General features: G+C 35.9%; 1 protein-coding gene across 2 annotated transcripts in view; it reads right to left on the bottom strand.

Annotated features, from left to right (window-relative positions):
* The window catches only part of cnksr2b (connector enhancer of kinase suppressor of Ras 2b), a 38,035-nt gene extending 20,514 nt beyond the window's left edge, over window positions 1-17,521 (bottom strand). For both annotated transcript variants that reach the window (XM_058758166.1, XM_058758167.1), the window contains exons 1-3: window positions 16,999-17,521; window positions 5,330-5,493; window positions 1,028-1,230 (exon numbers count right to left, since the gene is read on the bottom strand). In XM_058758166.1, the coding sequence (XP_058614149.1) occupies window positions 1,028-1,230; window positions 5,330-5,493; window positions 16,999-17,062 (431 nt within the window). In that variant the 5' untranslated portion in view covers window positions 17,063-17,521. The remainder of the gene's footprint in view (window positions 1-1,027; window positions 1,231-5,329; window positions 5,494-16,998) is intronic.
* Between the last annotated feature and the right edge of the window lie 730 nt (window positions 17,522-18,251).

The raw sequence follows: 18,251 nt of genomic DNA, 5'->3' as shown, positions 1-18,251 counted from the left end.
TGGGTGTTACATAAGGAAATCGGAGTGATCGTGTCATCTGTGGCCTCTCGCATGACCTCACTGATGAGTTCGAAACAATGGAGCCTTTTAGATGAGATGAGGGGTCATGTGACCGTACGCATGGTAGATAAAGGAACAGGATCACTGAGGCTGCTTTGATTGAACTTTGTGTTTGCTTGTAAATAAATACAGCAGCCCTAAAAACACTTTTGGGCACTTTGAATTACCTTAATAAAATATAAAATCATGGCATCTGCAAACAAATTATGCCAAGTAACTTTGTTTTTCTGAACCATTTGGGCAATGATTTTTTTAGTACATATGTGACGGTAGTTCCTCTCAAGATTACACAGGGGTCATAGCACAGCTAAATAATGATTAAATATATATACAGTATCTCATTATATTATGGAATCTCATTATGGACATTTTAGTATGTGTCAAAATTGTCTTAAATTTGATCAGTATATCTATTGTTTTATCATCTAATATTTATATTTCATTTTCAATTAACAAAATCAATTTTTAATAGTTTTAGTTTTAGTTAAAGGGATAGTTCACCCAAAAATTTAAATTCTCTCATTGAATTTTCTCTCTCTCTCTCTCTCTCTCTCTCTCTCTCTCTCTCACTCACCCTCATGTTGTTCCAAAACCGTAAGACCTTTGTTCATCTTTGGAACACAAATGAAGAAATTTTATGATGAAATCTGAGACCTTTCTGACCCTGCATAGACAGGAAAACAACTGACACGATCAAGGCCCAGAAGCTCTCAGATTTCATCAAAAATATCTTCATCTGTGTTCCAAAAATGAACGAAGGTTTTTACGGATTTGGAACAACATGAAGGTGAGTAATTAATGAGAGAATTTCATTTTGGGGTGAACTAACCCTTTAACAATAGTACTGGTGTCCTAATACTTTTAGGGCCACTATATATGCAGCTGCACTGTTTAATGAATGTAAAAATGTGTCTGTACACATATCTGTGTTTGTTGTGGGCTGTGTTTGTGTCTCTGCAGGACTAACCTATCCAACCAAGCCAGCAGGCTCTTGGCGGCAGCGATGAGGTCCACTACAGAGGTCAGAAAGTCATTAGGAAGTTTTCGTGTGGCTCTGCCGTCATAGTGACCACCCCTCCGCCGGCCCGTTATGAAGTTCTGCAGGTTCTTGGCTGATGCATTCAGCTTATGGGTCAGAGTCTTCAGGTTCTCTGTCTCTAGTCCATAGTTCTGTATAAGAAAGAGAAAGTGGGACCATCACAACCTCCAAGAAACAGCTAAAGACAAACATTTTGTAAGCAAAGGCATTTCCTACAAATAAACTTTTTCTAATCTCTCTTTTCACTACTTTTTAGAATTGTCACTTTTGCTCCAGCTTTTGTAATACTGTAGCTTACTCTGGAAACTCTGCAATGTGGTACTGCATGTATTTTTGGCTCCTGTGTGACAAATTGCTTGTGATGTTCCACATTTGTAAGTCGCTTTGGATAAAAGCATCCACTGAATGATTAAATATACATGTAAATGTAAATGAAACGGAGGGAGAGAATAAAAGGGATTGGCTTCACAAGTTAGGACGTTAGGGAAGGTCAGAGGCACTCTGTGATACAGCCCAAGTTCACTGGGAAAAAGTAGTTTGAGTGGTTTTAAATAATGGAGGAAAGAAACTGGAGAAGGAGAAAAGGGTCATTTAGAGGCACACAACTCACGCTATATTAACACAATGTCGTAGTCCCAATGAAGCTTACTAAATTCCTTGCTGTAAAAATATATATGAATATATAAATATACTGTATATGCATACTGTTCAAAGGTTTGGGTCAGTATAAGATTTTTTAAATGCCTTTGAAAGAAGTCCTTTATGCTCACCAAGGCTGCATTTATTTGACAAAAACAGTAAAAACGATAATATTGTGAAATAATACTTTTGTAATATATTTCAAATGTAATTTATTCCTATGATGGCAAAGTTGAATTTTCAGCAGCCATTACTCCAGTCTTCAGTGTCAAATGATCCATCAGAAAACATTCTAAAAAGCTGATTTGCTGCTCAAGAAACAATTTATTATTATCAATACTCCAAACAGTTAAGCTACTTAATATTTTTTTGTGGAGACTGTGATACTCTTTAGAAAGTTTACAAGTACAGCATTTATGCAAAATAGATTTTTTTGTTCAATTCAATGCATCCTTGTGCAAGTGTTAATTTCTTTTTAAAAAATCATAGTGACCCCAAACCTTTGAACAGTAGTGTGTATCCATCAATGCATGTATTGATATTCTAATTTTCAAATCAACATTAAGATTTTAGGCTAATATTTACATGAATGTAATGTATATGTGTATATCTTTAATCTTGGCTGTGTTTTTCAACATTTTTAATCACATTTAGCCTTCAATAGTACATTTTGATGTACTAGTAACTGCAACTTTCCAAACATATTTTATACATTATGCAAGATTTCAGATACATTTTTGGTATGTTGAAATTAATAGAAATATCATGTGGATAAGCATAAGTAAGATCAACATTATGCATAGATCACTGCTGGTATTGGCCTGTTAGAAGGCAGTGTAAGAATCATGGTCAAACCCCTCTTCCCGAAACCCCCTTACAGTCATGTGCTGTGACACCACAGTACGGCTCTCCCAGAATGCCTTGCTTCACACAAAAGCCAGAGGGGGTATGTCTTGCAATAGAACCAGCATGAGGGATAGATGAGTAATCATATTTAATGCAGCAGGGCTCCATGTTGGACAAACCCAGAGAAGCATTACATAAGAGGCTTTCAGGCACTAGCTGGGCTTAAGCACATGACATAACAAATGGTGGGAACAAAAAAAAGAGGAATACGGGGGGCCAGTTTGTGAATGTATTGGCTAACATACCCCATTCACCCTCCTTTTTCTACCCGCTCTTCCTTCATCCGCTCAGGACTACTGTGTTCCTTCTCTCACACTTTTCTTCGCTCTCCCTCTGAGCCTTTCTCTCCTGTTTTAATTTGTTATCCTTCTCTCACCCGACTGCTGCCAGTTTTCTACCCACTCTACCCACACAATCTTTCAGTTGCTCCGCCTCTCTTTCCCTCCTTCTGCATCGGCGTCCTTATTTCTCTTGTACCCCGTCAGAACAGCCTGGAAACCGTGTGCAGGATGACAGTGGGAAATGGAGGGATAATCCAAAGGATTTTCAAGGATTTAAAGTGTTTGTTTTGGCTATTATTAATTGCACAGGATGCAACTACCATAAACATACAGGCAGCGAAAACAGGGTCAGGTGCTTCAGGAATAAAGATAAACATATAGTCCTTCATCAATTCGGGTATTTTAATATGCAATTATCTATTAGAGAGAAACAAGCTTTTTGATGACACGAACCCTCAAATATGATTATCCTCTTGATGAATACATTAGCCCCTTACCTTCCTAAGTGTATCTTGATGCATCTAAAATTATTCTGAAAAAGAAATATTTTCTGTACAATATTTAACACCTAATGTTTTTATTTTTCACAGTATAAATGTATCTTGATTCATGAAAACACGCATGATGTAATCTTAATTATGCTTACATGCTATTTTTATTCCTTTTGACATACAGAAAATTTCACTGTGAACAAATATTATAAATATCTAAAAATATTATATGGACTATATATATATTTTTTTGTAAAATATATTACTTTTTTACCCACCATCAGTATAAATTATATGTATAAACCTGAAGAGAAACTTTAAACAATGACTCTGAATAGAAAAAAATTAGAAAATGTTCTGACCAGTCTTTAGAAAGCAGAATGAAAACATAGTAATCTCAAATTCTGTATATTTTAACTTTTAAACTTTTTATATATTTGTTTAGCTTTTTAAAGGGGTCATGAACTGCCTTTGTTTTTTTATTTTGTACTCTTCTCTGAGGTCCACTAATGTTATCAAGATTTTTACATCAAAAAACATCATAATTTAGAAGTAATAGGCTATTTTCTGTCCTGTTTTTAACCCCCCTCATCTGAATGCTCCGTTTGAATAGGCGTGGCAGATTGTAGACTCGGAAGTAAACGCCCACTGCTATGATTGGCTAATAGTTGTGTATTTTTGACAGCATACATTTCTCATAGATGAACGCTACTGTGATTTAGGTTAAAAACAAATAAATACAGTATGCGTTTGTGTACACTATACAGTATGGGTCTGAGTTAATTCCTTCATCAGCACAATCAAACAATCTGTAATAACAGACAAAGCAATAGTGACCACATAACAAAAACAAATCCAATCCAATATAGCCGGCATAGCATAGTCTTTTAGTTTCAATCTTTCTGAAAATCCAGTGTCAAATTGTGCCTTGTTTGTAAATGAATCTGTGGTAAAATGAAGTGAACAAAGGACTAAGTTCTAATTAAGTATTAAAAATAAAGTTAATCAATGAATGTTTATTGTTTGGTTTCTGCGTAGAACTGCGTTTGCCGCTTTTGTTATTTACCTACTATGTGCGTGAATTGGTGGGCGGGGCTAAAGAGGCAGTGATGATCTTTTTCTGTGGAGGCGGTGTTTATCCACACTATTACATCATAGTGTAGAACATTCCACACGCTGTCGTTTTGGCAGACTACCTTCAATAAAAGCTGTTTTTAGATTAATGAGAAAGTTTTGAGTTCTGAAACTTACAGAATGTTTTCATAGCACAATGGCCCTTATATGTCAAAAGATCAAGGGAATTTTGATTTCTCAGTTCATGACCCCTTTAACTATTTTTTGTCAAATATGTATGTATATGTGTATGTATGTATATATGTGTGTTTTTTCTGATTTGTTTATCACTTTATTTGTATTTTAGTTTATTTCATTTTGCAGTCTATTATATGTCATGATAGGATTTTCTTTTTAATGGTAAAACAAATATGGGATTCAGGCAGAGGTTTCATATGTACAACTTGTTTGTATTCATGTGCTCTTTATGTGTTTATTTTGAATTATCCCTGTCAACACCAAAAATCAAAACTATTTGATATTATATGTTTTTTATTTGATTTATACTTTGAAAACCCCCTGATCTATAGCACAAGGTGAATGTAATATAAATGTAAATAATACAGCATAAGCAATACACTCATTGAATATAACACAGTTGGAATGCTGTACTGACCACTCTGCATCCAGATCTGTAACTATGCGTTTTATAATTGCTATTATGCCATTTCATTTGTGTTATTATAAAAACAAAATACCGCCATTTTAACAAGATGCTATAAAACCCACTTATAATTTGAAACTATAATTTGTGTCAGTGAGAACACAATGCACCTGTGTGTGTTTGTATATGTGCTCACCAGTGCGCAAAGCAGGTCCACAGCCTCCAGAATGAGTTCCTGGTGCCCGATTCGAGAAACGCCCAGATCCTCGAGCTCCTGATGGGTGATTCTCAACAGCTGTTCACCGCCCACCTTTTCCTGCTCAAAGTTCTTAATGTACTGCTGCAGACAGTCATCCAAACCTTGAAAAGATCAACACACAGCAAAATGAAGACATCATTCAAGCTGCTAGAGCATCATGGATATCATTTTACCACGGATTCATTTACAAACAAGGCACAATTTGACGTTGGATTTTCAGAAAGCTTGATACTAAAAGACGATGCTATGCCGGCTTTATTGGATTCGACAATAATGTTGCAACACACAAGTGTGAGTGACTGTTTTTATTATGTGGTCACTATTGCTTTGTCTGTTATTACAGATTGTTTGATATGTACTGATGAAGGAATTAACTCAAACCCATACTCACAGTCACCTCAGTGTGGATGTTTACTGTACTTCGCAATCACAGATTCTAGCCTACGTCTTGGAATATATGACCCAAATAAGAATTTTCACCGTATATTGCCATCTGAACAAGTAAGTAACAAGTCTGCCACGTTTGTTCTGACCAACTGAGGAAAAAACCACTACCATAAATCACGCTACCAATGGTGATTTAATCTAAAGATCGGTTAGCTCACAAAACATCAAACCGTGCAAATTATTAGTATTTGTCAGTCCTCTGTCCTGTGTCATGTGTTCCCGCCTCTTGTGTCCTTATTTGGTCATGTTCCTGTCCTTGTTCAGTGTGATTATTAGTTAAGTCTTGTCCAGCTGTGTTTGTCCTATTATCAGTAATTATCATGTGTATTTAGTTCATGCCCGTTTAGTTAGATTTTGTCTGGTCTACTCGTTACTCCCCCGGTGTTCCTGTGTGTCAGCCCTGCCTTGTCTGCTTTGAGTTCATTAAAGACTGTATTTGAGTTTATCCTCGTTCCTCCCTGCTGTGTGCACCATGACATTATTGTTATACTTTATTCTCAAATTATTAGCATGTGTATTAGTATGTAGATTTCAATTTCTGTACAGTCTAATCTAATTGTCATTAGAATTTCATATCAAGAAATTCTTTTAACCCAAAAAGCAAATTATGCTCCCTTCGAACTGGTTTTCTTTTAAATACAAATCTTGTGTAATCCCAGGCTATCTGTAATCAGAAGCACATTTAAAACTGGAATATAATTTCATTTCATTCACATGTGTTTCATAAACACATAATCCTTTCTGGATCACAATCTGCCATAAAAATGATACATTTAATTATTCTAGGTGCAGTGAGAAAAACTATCTAAAAACGATCAGTCACCTGCAGGGTCCTCACATGCGATAGCCAAGTAGCCGGGACAACTTCTTTATGTTTACATATGTGACATAATGACACAGTGCCACTCAAATTAGAAAACATTATTATAAGATAACCGTTGTGAATCGGGCTAAAGTAAGGCGATAGTTTTGAACACTGGCTGGTTATGTACTTGCTCAAATATTGATTTTGGATAATTTTTAACCAAAAAAAGTTATGGACTGCATCTTTAATCTGAGTTTCAATCTGATTACATAAGACTAAAACAGAGATTATAAGCAACTACAGCCATATATGTCTCCCAACATAGGAGTGTGGGAGCTGACTGCGTGTTTACGTGGTGGCCCTCAAAAGAGTGTGTACAGCACACATAAAAAAGCTCTCTAGGACAGTAGTGAGGGACTGGGAAAGTCTTGGCACACAGCTGTTTAAACAGACCTCATTTTGTGGACAGGCACAGACCGAGACACAACTTTGAAACGCTTTGCTGTCATGAACAGACGTCAGTGGACTTCAAGCCTTATTGTTGCTAATAAGGGAAGACCTGTTTGGCAAGAGCTAGCTGTTGTCTGGGAAACACATGCCTCCCCCGTGCCCCCTACTCTTCTATACTGATCCTTTGCAATTGTCTTCTTCTCCCACAGATTCACACAAAACGAAACATTATATATTTATAGAAGAGAGACAGAAATGGTTTCACACGTTCAGCTAAACCAAAAGAATTATGTTGTATATTGAGATAATTTATGTACAAAGAAACAGGTAGTTATTCACATAGTGTGTTCCAACTGTTCTTAGGACTCTCAAGAAAATAATATAAACTATTGTAAAGAAAACCTTGTGAGCATCCATATGCAGTGGTGTTTGTTACAAGAATGCATCAGTGTTTCAACAATGAACATTTCATTTCAACAAACATTTATGAACATTTTTTCAGGCAAAAAGATTCACAAAAAGCCTCAAATTTGTTTATGAGCAAGCAATTTGAATCAGATTCACTCAGTCAGTGAGTTGTATTGGGTTCACTGACTCCCTCACTGAACTGCAAGTGCAATTAAACATATAAAAATTATAAATTCAATTAATGAATAGTATTTTAAATTAAATATTTTATATAAACATTCCTGGGGGTCCAGGCTGCAAATTCAAAGCAACAAAAAAATTATTCAGTGTAATCAATCAATAAAAACATAATAATAAAAATAATAATAAAATGATACAAACTCTGATCAGAAAAACTTTGCAAGCATCCACGTTGTTTCTTCATTTATCATCTGGTTTATTGTCAGCATGAAAAAATAATGCACATCATGTCTGATTCAGTTTAAAAAGAAAAGGCCTTCATGAAAAGGCCTTGAATTTTCTTGTAAATTAATGGCTTGAATCAGATTCACTAGAAAAACGAGTTCACAATTGAACCGCGAGTGTAATTAAAGGTACAAAATGTGTAATAAATCAATTAATGCTATTTTTTTTTTAAAGTGAAATCTTTCACTAAAAATATTATTGGTAATTTAGCAACTAGAATGTACTTTGGCTCTTAAATCTTATTAATTATTTATTTTTTTTAATTGTTGTTGTTTTTAATTTCACTCTGTAGGTTTCACTTTCTTTTATCTCCTTTAATATATATGTATATGATTAGTTCTATAGAAAATGGTATGCAGGTCCTTTACCTCAGCATTTTCCATGTTCACTTCCTCCCAGCTCCCTCCTTCTGTCCTCAGCACTATTCATTTCCTCTCCACCTCCCTTAAATTCCCTCACAGACTTGCGTTTTCTCCTCCATGACTTTTCAGACTCTTTTATATTATTATCTGCATGCTCATTTCACAACAAAAGACAAGGCTGCAGAGCATGTAAAATATCCCTTTCATCAAATCCCCGATATTCATCTCTCTGTTGCATACATCTAATGGACCGTGAGGAGAAAGTTCAGATACCGGCTCGATTCAAAACTGCTGAAAGCGAGCGTTTCACGGCTTAGCATGCAATTTGAGGGCTTAACAAATCCGCTTCTTTACCAGGCTGATCTAAACTCGTTCCAAATGAAAGAAATCATCACGTTTGTCGCAGCACGCTGCTACAGAGACGGTATAGGGACGGCAAGAGTGTTTGAGTAGGACCTCATTACCAAGACAAAACTGGCAGTGAGATGAGAAGCTTATATATGGGACTTATGTTTGAATAGACCAATAAATAAATAAAGAAACATCTAATATTTACATCAATAGACTATTCAGAGATTTCAGATTTTGTGTGGCATTAGCATTGTAATGCTAATGAAATATTATAGGAATATTATTATTCAGACTCTCAATAGCTCTACTGATTAGATATATTTACCATGACAGATTCACAACAGAAACAAGTCAGGAAAGGCAAGGCATTTTTTTTTTTTTGTTAGAAGAATTTCCTTAATAATTAGAAATAGCAACATGAAACCAAGTGTCTTTTTAGTAGTAATCTCTATAGCGAGTGCTGTTCTTCCTGTGGCTGTCCAGCTCACACAGCGCCAGTGTACACAAACAGTAAACTCATTGATTAGGAGGACATTAATCTGCTGTTAATTGCAGCCGCTGTGGCTAAATTGTGTTAAATACTACAAAGAGGAGCGTTACACGTTCATCTGGGACCATTAATCTCTGTCAAGCGAGGCGGGTGGTCGGCCAACAGTCAGAAGCGAGGAAGATGCAACGAGAGGGTGAGAGAGTAAGTAGGTTAAGGAATGAGTGAGTAATGAGAGAAAGTTGTACTGAAGAAGAAAATCTGATCGTATAGCTTTATAGTATGTTGACTAAAGCGGCTTAAAAGCTGGTCCACTTCAGCCATGACCTGAAAACCTCTAAACTGTCCTGAATCCATCATTTGGCAAACAGTGTGGCCCAGAACCGAAAGAGGGATCAGGAGCTTCGTAACTCTCTAAGCAATGGATGCTTATTTGAGATGCATAGAGATAAAGATAGTTATATCAGTCCGATCTCACGTACCAATCAATTCCAATCAGTCAACCGATCAGTTTGTATATTTTACGAGGTGGCTAATTTGTACGATCACACTCGTACAAATTCATACGATTTTTGCTAAATAGTATGTATTTTACGAGTTGCACAATTCGTATGAATTTGTACGAATGACCTACACCTAACCCCGCCCCTAAACCTACCTGTCACGGGGGTTTAGACAAATCGTACAAGTGAGGTCGTATGAATTCGTACAAATTAGCCACCTCGTAAAATACGTTCGAATTGGTCGTGAGATAGCGTTGGTTATATAGGTAAAATAAAAATGCTTTGTAGATATCAAAGGGTTATTTTATCCAAAAATGAAAATTTGGTACTTTCTGTGCTGGTTGCTCTTTCCATGCAATGAATGGAGATTTGGGAACACATATTCACTATAAACTAAGAGTCTTCCCTCAATAAACTCTCAGTTTGCTGCGTAATAGGAAGTTGTTGCAGTAGTAGTGGTCATGCAGAATTAAGGCATTAATATATGCTTTATAAGTACTAATAAACAGCCAATATGCAAGTAATATGCATGCTAATAAGCAACTAGTTAACAGTGAATAGTGTTCCCTTATCTAAAGCGTTACCAGTTATCTAAAATTAAAACCATAAAAAAAAACATTTTTTTTACTTGAAAAAAATAAATGTTAACTAAAAATAATATATATATATTTTTAAATTATTTCAGCTACAACATTTCAGCAACATTACTCATTTTAATTTAGTTTAACTTGATGCACCAAAACAACTAATATTAAAACAAATAAAAATTCATCAAATCTATATAGACAGGGGTGCACATAAGTGGAGCGCAGGTTTGTATGTGCGACCAAAATAAAAACACGTGTGGTATAAATAAGTTCAAACTGCTCGTTTGTGCACCCTTGTTCAAAAGTAAGTACTACAGGTTTGGAACTACATGAGCGCAAGTAAATGTTGACAGAATTTTAATTTTGGGGTGAACTATTCCTATTGACGACACACTGCTATCCCACTTCCAGACAGATAATGTTATTTATCTGGGGTATAATGCAGGAATCTGTTGGATATTTGCACACTGCTACACACAGCTACTGTAGTTATTTTACAGTGTCTGTCAACAAACAGCATAGAAGACTGTGTCTGGCCAATACGTGTGAAATCCTGTTGAACTGTTTAGTTAAATAGATTAATACAACATGCATTTGATCAAGGCTGTAGTTGAGCTTCATTGTGTGCAGTTTTATTGGATTTACTGCTATTATTCTGCTCAGAATGCCCATGGCACTACTCAGAGGGGGGCACAGGAGTGAGTCACAGGAAGCATTGAGGGGGGCAGGAAAAAAAGAGCATTGAGGGAAGGTCACAGGGCTCTTCTGCGCTGGGAAGGCTGTTGTCTGGCCCTCAGTGGCATAACCTGGGGGCATCACCACTGAACCGTATGCTAATGTTAGAGCTGCAACATGGTAATCGCAGTGTGCTAGGAAACCTGTAAATATGGGAACAGGAAACACTGTGTACATCGTGGATTTATACAGAGAATATGAATACAAAAATATTAAAAACTGTAACAGTTACTAGATGAAATCTTTCGCTAGAGATGTGGTGCAGCGGTAGCGCACATGCACTTGACACATTAGGGACAAGGCACCCACTTGGTTGACATGTGATTTGCATCCAAACCACAACATGACCTGATCCCATTAACCCCTCGCTTCCGCCAGTGATTTCTTCTTCACTGTACTACCCAAAAGTAGTCAAAAAATGAAAATAAAAATCTTTCTGCTTGTTGTTTGCTGCCTGTGAAGCCACTGACTAAAAAAACATGACAAAAAAACAAACAAACAAAAAAACCCGATAATGTAAAAAATGTTAATTTGTTAATCATTACCATGTACAGCGAAAAATATTATAAGTTTGTTTGGTAAAATATACTACCATTCAAGATTTTTTGAGTCTCTAATATTCACCAAGGCTGCATATATTTGATTAAAAAAAATACAGTAAGTTTGAAAATATTTTTACAATTTAAAACAACCATTTTCAATATATTTTTAAAAATGTAATTTATTCCTGTGATGACAAAGCTGAATTTTTAATGTCCACGAAGGTGCTACTTAATGTTTTTGTGGAAACTGTAATTTTTTCAGAATTCTTTGATGAATATAAAGTTAAAAAGAACAGCGTTTATTTGAAATAGAAAACTTTTGTAACATTATAAATCCAAAGTTCTGTCATGAAACAGTCTAGATGGCGCAGTCCAATAGGTCTAACTAACATAATGACATCGTCACATAGCGCAGCTGATTGGTTCTTTTTGTATCAGCAGCCAATGAGCTCGCTACTCAACATTCAAATACTTGGCTAATGATTGCCGTAGCAGTAGCAGTGCGCTTCAGAAACCCTCCACCTTCCCCAGCTCCACCTGCACAGATCTGCTACAGGTGGTTCGTGTATGCTATATATGGGGGGTATTTCATATAGCCTATTTTACAGGTGCAGCAGCAGTATTACTTACATGCTCACAGCAGCATTATTGGCAGTAGCAAGTCTTGGTACTTGCTCTGCCACAGCAGCAGCAGCATAGCAGATCTATTCTGCCAAGACCAAACACGTTAACATTGTCATATACATTACCATGCCAATCCCTCCAAGAGTTGTCATGACAGAAATGTCTTTAACTGTCACTTTTAGTCAATTTAATGCACCCTAGCCGAATAAAAGTATTAATTTCTTTCAAAATCGTAATGACTTCAAATATTTGAAATGGTAGCATAAGCAAAATATACAATTTACCTTTATCAACATTTTTTTAAGTGATACGTTTTTTCTTTATTTTATGCACATTTATGTTACATTTAATATTTACATATTTTATTGTCATGTCTCTGACCATTGCATATGGTTTATACATGTTTAATTAATAATGAACTTATGAACTTTAACTCAAAATGTTTACTGTGACCTTTATTATAATGACAGTACATTTTCAGTACATTTTAACATGCAAAGCAAAGTTGCTAACTGTGATAAAGATGGAAACGGTTACTGTGAAATACACAGTTACAAAAATGCCTCCAGTAATGCCTTTTTTTTTTTACTATGAATGTTTGGCAACCAGCTTCCAGTTTTGTTTTGTTTTGTTTTTTAACACTAATTTCACTAATTGTTTACACATTACTATCATAAAACTAGTTACAGGTTGGGTTTTAAAGCAGGGCATGAGTAGGCATGGCACAGAATTGTTTGGCAGAAGTGGGTGCATGATACTAACAGTTGATTTTCTTCAGATATTTCTCATACTTTTAATTGTATCCATATGCCAGTTAAATATTTTTAAAACCTAGCCGTAATCAACATGTGCCTTCAAACATTTCACAAACGATGTCAAACACGCAAGCCACACCAAAAACACACCCAACATGCAAAGCTTATATACAGGGAAATATGATTTGCTGCTGGGAATGCACGGCTGTAGACCTAGGCAGAAGTCAAATACATAAAGATTGTTCTGAAGAGATGCACTTTCATAAATACAGCACATAATCCTGAGACACAGACACGCAAAATGATTGCAGTCCTAGTCAACATATTTGTGCCATTGTGTGTGGCTCAGTGAGGCTACGTGGGCAGTATATAGCCATGCACATTGATCATAGGTTTACTGTACTGCGTGCTGCACATGCTGTGTGAGCTTAATAAATGCTGCTAAAGGATAGTTATGAATTTTGTCACCATTTATTCATCCTAATGCCGCTCCAAATCTTTCGTAAAACACAAAAAGAGAGCATTGGTAGAATGTTCACACTGCTCTTTTGCATACAATGAAAGTAAATGGTGACCAAATACTACTAAGCTCCAAAAACGTCAAAAAAAGTAGGGCTGCGTTAGAAATACTGATTTCATTTATTGAAAAACTCTCATGAAAACAAGTTATTAGGACAGCCACCATTTAAATGTTTATATTTAAAAAAAATATGAAATATATAATAAAAAACTTAATTATATAATTAAAAAGTCATTACAACATAACTACAAAACCTGTGTTAATTTTAACCTTTAATATTATAGAAATATTATAGAAATGTACTAGGGTTCCCTTTATAGTTTACATTAAGGTGCGGTCACATTTATCAATGCTGTGCGAAATTTCGCAGGCAAATTCCATTAATTTCAATAGGAATCTGTGCTAAAATACACAGTTTTCAACTACTAAATTTCACCTTATCTCTCTCTCTCTCACTCACTGTATTTAACTGCATTACTGTGACACACTATCTCTCTCTCTCTCTCACAAAACTGAATTAATAACTGCATTAGTCTGTTTCGCATCGTGGCTGCATCACCACCTCAGATCATTATTTTCTAATGATTCAACGGCCCGTCGTCAATTATTCCTTACTTAAATAAAGACCATTATAATTCTGATAGTATTCCCATTTTTTTAGTAAATGTAACTGTAATCTAATGACTTTGTTTTTTGACTTAACTGTAACGAATTACAGTTACCAGCTTTTTGTATCCTGATTACGTAACACCGTTACATGTATTCCGTTACTCCTCAACCCTGCCTAAATTTCACAAATGTGACCGCATCAATTTTTTTATCCTTGAGAAAAAAAGTGACATGTACTTCGATACTTAATCAAGATTGGAACTGAATCGCAATCGGAACTGAATTACATTGATTTTTTAAAATCGAATCATGAAATTTGTGTAAACACCCAGCCTTACAAAAAGCACAACAAACGCATTATAAAATATCTGAATTAGACAAATAAATCAAATGATGACAGAATTGTCACTTTTGAGTACACTCTCTCTTTTGTTGTGCAAGGATTGAGTATTTGTGTGCGAAACATTGAGCGCATTGTTGCACGCTGCTGATCAGAAGGCTCTAATGATCACACGAACACAAACAGACACCATCAGCCCATAGGGGCTTTAACACAGCCTTACACTGATACACATGCACATAAACACGTTATCTTCTGCTCCTCAGTGTGTCTCAGCAGCTGATACAGCAGCTTGCGGGGTTTCTTTCTGCATATAACAGACAGATGCCAATAAAATTCTCCAGCTTTTTAGAAGCAAAGCATTGGCCACGTCAAGAAAACGTCTGAAGCTTCCTAAAATTCCCTGTGACCCTCAGAAGAGGTTAACTTACAGAGCGACGGTGTGTACTTGTGAGCATGCTTTTAGTGTGCAAACACCATAAGAAAGCCTCTCTGGCATCCCCTTAGGGAGTAACACCGCCTCGCTATAATTCTTTATGATTCCTACACTGCCTTTTCATCCTGCATCTCGCTTATCCTTCCTTAACTGTTCAGATTTGCACAAATATAAGGATGTTTGTACTTTATACAGTTCCTTAGCTCTAGGTATTTGACTACATGAGTTTATTGCATGTATAGGCTGTGATCTGATGTGCATCAGCCATATTCCTGTGTATGAGCAAAATAAATAAGTTAATAACTAAGTTAATAACACATTAAAGCACAGTTTATTATCATCCATATGAGCCATCACCTTATTTACCCAATCGAACACATCACACACCATCTGACACAAACAAAACTCAAGCCAAGACATCCACACAACAAGATAACACGTGCAGGCATACAAGTGCACATTGTTGTTCGTTTACTGAAGCTGGTTACCGCTGAAAAGCACACCTGCAGTCATATTCTCGCACAAGCGTACACATTGAGGACCGAATTCCTATCTTGTGAATCTTCACAGGGAGGAATGAGATGGAGATGCTCATCTACCTTTTTCAAAAACATAATTACTTAAAGGCAAAACATTCAGCCAAGTGGAACATTTTCCTCATTTGAATTACAAATGACTGTCTTCCTCTCTTTTCTCACTTCATCTAGAACTCCTGAGCTAAATAAACCAGCCAATTACACCCAAATGATTTTTCTCTAAGGGCTTCACCTTATCTAATGCCAAAGATATTTAGTGCTCTAAAGGACCTAATGTATCTGTTCCATAATGAGACCGTTTCCCAATCACATCCTCTTGAACAAAATCAAAGGACAGTATGACTGTGTTTAATGTTGTATAACCAAATTCTAGTATAGGGATCATTTGACTGCCTTTCATGCCCCTCTAATATTGTCATATAACAGAAAATGGGACATAAAAATAAAACAAATATGAATGCTTTGTTGACATGTTCATCTGTTTAAGCTGGCTTTTTTTCTTTTCTTTTTTTTTGGCCAGAAAAGGCTGCATTATGGATTAGACATTTTGCAATTTAATTAAACATAAAAGCTTCACTGTAAAATAATATTAATAATAAAAAAAAAAATTATTAATTAAACAAAAAATATCATAAAAAATCATACAATAAAAACCTAAATGGTAATAATAAATTACACGCTAGTGGAAATGTATAAACCGGACAGTATTTGTAATTTTACCATGAAATACTTTAATCATTATACACTGAAAAAATTTGGTGTAGAAACAATTTTCACTCAGAGATTACTAGTAAACAGTGAGACACACAAAAAAACTGTTTAAGTAAACGGCAAGTAACACATTGAAATAAACGTGAAATTTTGAAGTAAATATAGGAAACAGTATTTTCTTGTAAAACACTCAAATAATTATTTTATTTATAACTTAAAAAATATTTTTACAGTGTATATTTTGTATGTAAAATACATACTTTACAGTGAAATAAAATAACAATCAAATTGTAAAATAACCTATTTGGTTATATTTTGTATTATTTAAACAGTTATTTTTGTTACTATTTATGCACATGGGTGTGTTTATGTTACATGTATGTTTCTTGCATTATTATAGTGGTGTGTCATTTATGTGTGCAAGCAACATTGTGTTCATTAGCCAATGTTCATGAAAAGACCCATTTTCATGAACTTTAAGTGACCATGGTGGGGCCATTGAGCCTTTGACTGCCAGAGGGGTCCCAGCTGATCACTCAGCCTCCACGTGACCCGTCACTTTACATTCTGTTTGATGAGATGACGCGACTACTCAACCAACTTCATTCATTAATATTATTTTAAACGAATTCTAATACCTTTCTTTCACGTGCACATCAACATCTGTTAACAACAGCCATTGTGATAAACTCAGTACGACAGATTATATCTTAATTGCTTGACAGCTTGAATGCGCGCGCTGTCGCGCCTTGATACACAGTGATGTTTCTTTAAAACGAGTTGAATTCAATCTTGCACGCACTCAAAGCCTTGACAAGCATGTAACATTTGCATTTTTAGAAACGCAAACAATGTTCACATACGATCCTAATTGGATATACAGTATTTTTCTCCATCGTTACAGCAAAATACATACGAATGTAAAATGAATACCTTTCATCCAGTCGACCACCTGGCTTGTTGACCACCTGCTCACAGGTTCCATGACCAGAGCCATTGTGGAAGTTTTTGCAGACGCTGCCAAACAAAGGTGCGAAAGAAGCTCTTCAGCACACTCCAGACCCACTCAAGCAGATTTCTGCCCGTTTTTCACCCGCTGCATGTTTATCCTGCAAATTTTGCTCTGGTTCTTGCAAACGAAGCGTTGGTGGTCTTTCAAGTTCAAAGCATTGCTCTGCATTCCTTCGCAGTGGTCTTTGTGAGAGAGCTGTCAGAATAACGTTAGATTTCTCTTGCTCTCGCGCGAGGTTTTATCCTCCTTTCTATCATTTTCAGTCACGTTGCGATGCCTTTAATGTCTCAATTCCTCATTCCATATATCGAGCAGTAGAAGACAGACAACGGTGAATTCACGCAGCTGTGTGCCTCGTCTCAAGCTGTTACCAGTAAACAGTAGTCTGCACGCGCGCCCCTCGCGCACACTCGTATGACTCGCGCCTCGTCCATTCTTGCCAGTCGTTGGCTCTGGCAAATGAGCCGTCATGAGGGCCAAGCAGCGGAAACATCTCCATAATTGAGCTGTGTGCAAACCAGAGTATTAAATACACCCTCACTGTAGTATTGGGACTGGAATACTCTATTATTTTATTGTGTTTGCAGAATCAAATGAGTCACTGTTTACTTGGAAGCCTTTTTTATTTCAATGCTTGGATTAAGTTTTTTTTTTTTTTTAACGATCAATCGTTAGGCTACTTCTTACTTAAAGGGATAGTGAAAATGCTTTCTTCTGTGGAACATAAAAGGAGATGCTGAACAGAATGACAGTCTCCGTCACTATTCGTTTCCTTTTTTTTCCAAATAAGATGCTACAAAAGTGAATGGTGACTGATACTGTCAGTCCCTAACCCCTCTTTTTGTGTCTTCAATGGAAGAAAGTCATATGGGTCTGGAACAACATGAGGGTGACATAATATTCATATTTGGGTTAACTATCCCTTTAACCCATGGTGTAGGCTATATATTAGGTGCACACATATTAACACACAATCTAAATGATAATTAATATTTAGGCTATGTAGTTTTAGAAATGCATTCAATTGAATGCATGATTAAAATCTTTATTAGGCGTTTTAAATGCCTGCTGTCATCAAATCTGAAGTGACCATCATTTAGTTAATCTAAATTCTTAATATTTATGTAATTTTATGAAGATATGCATTCAGTTGAATACTAAATCTTACTTAATG

The sequence above is a fragment of the Onychostoma macrolepis genome, chromosome 21 (genome assembly GCF_012432095.1).
Source record: "Onychostoma macrolepis isolate SWU-2019 chromosome 21, ASM1243209v1, whole genome shotgun sequence".
NCBI classification, from domain to species: Eukaryota; Metazoa; Chordata; class Actinopteri; order Cypriniformes; family Cyprinidae; genus Onychostoma; species Onychostoma macrolepis.
Note: the sequence above shows the minus strand (reverse complement) of the source record. Positions and strands in the feature narration are given on the sequence as shown.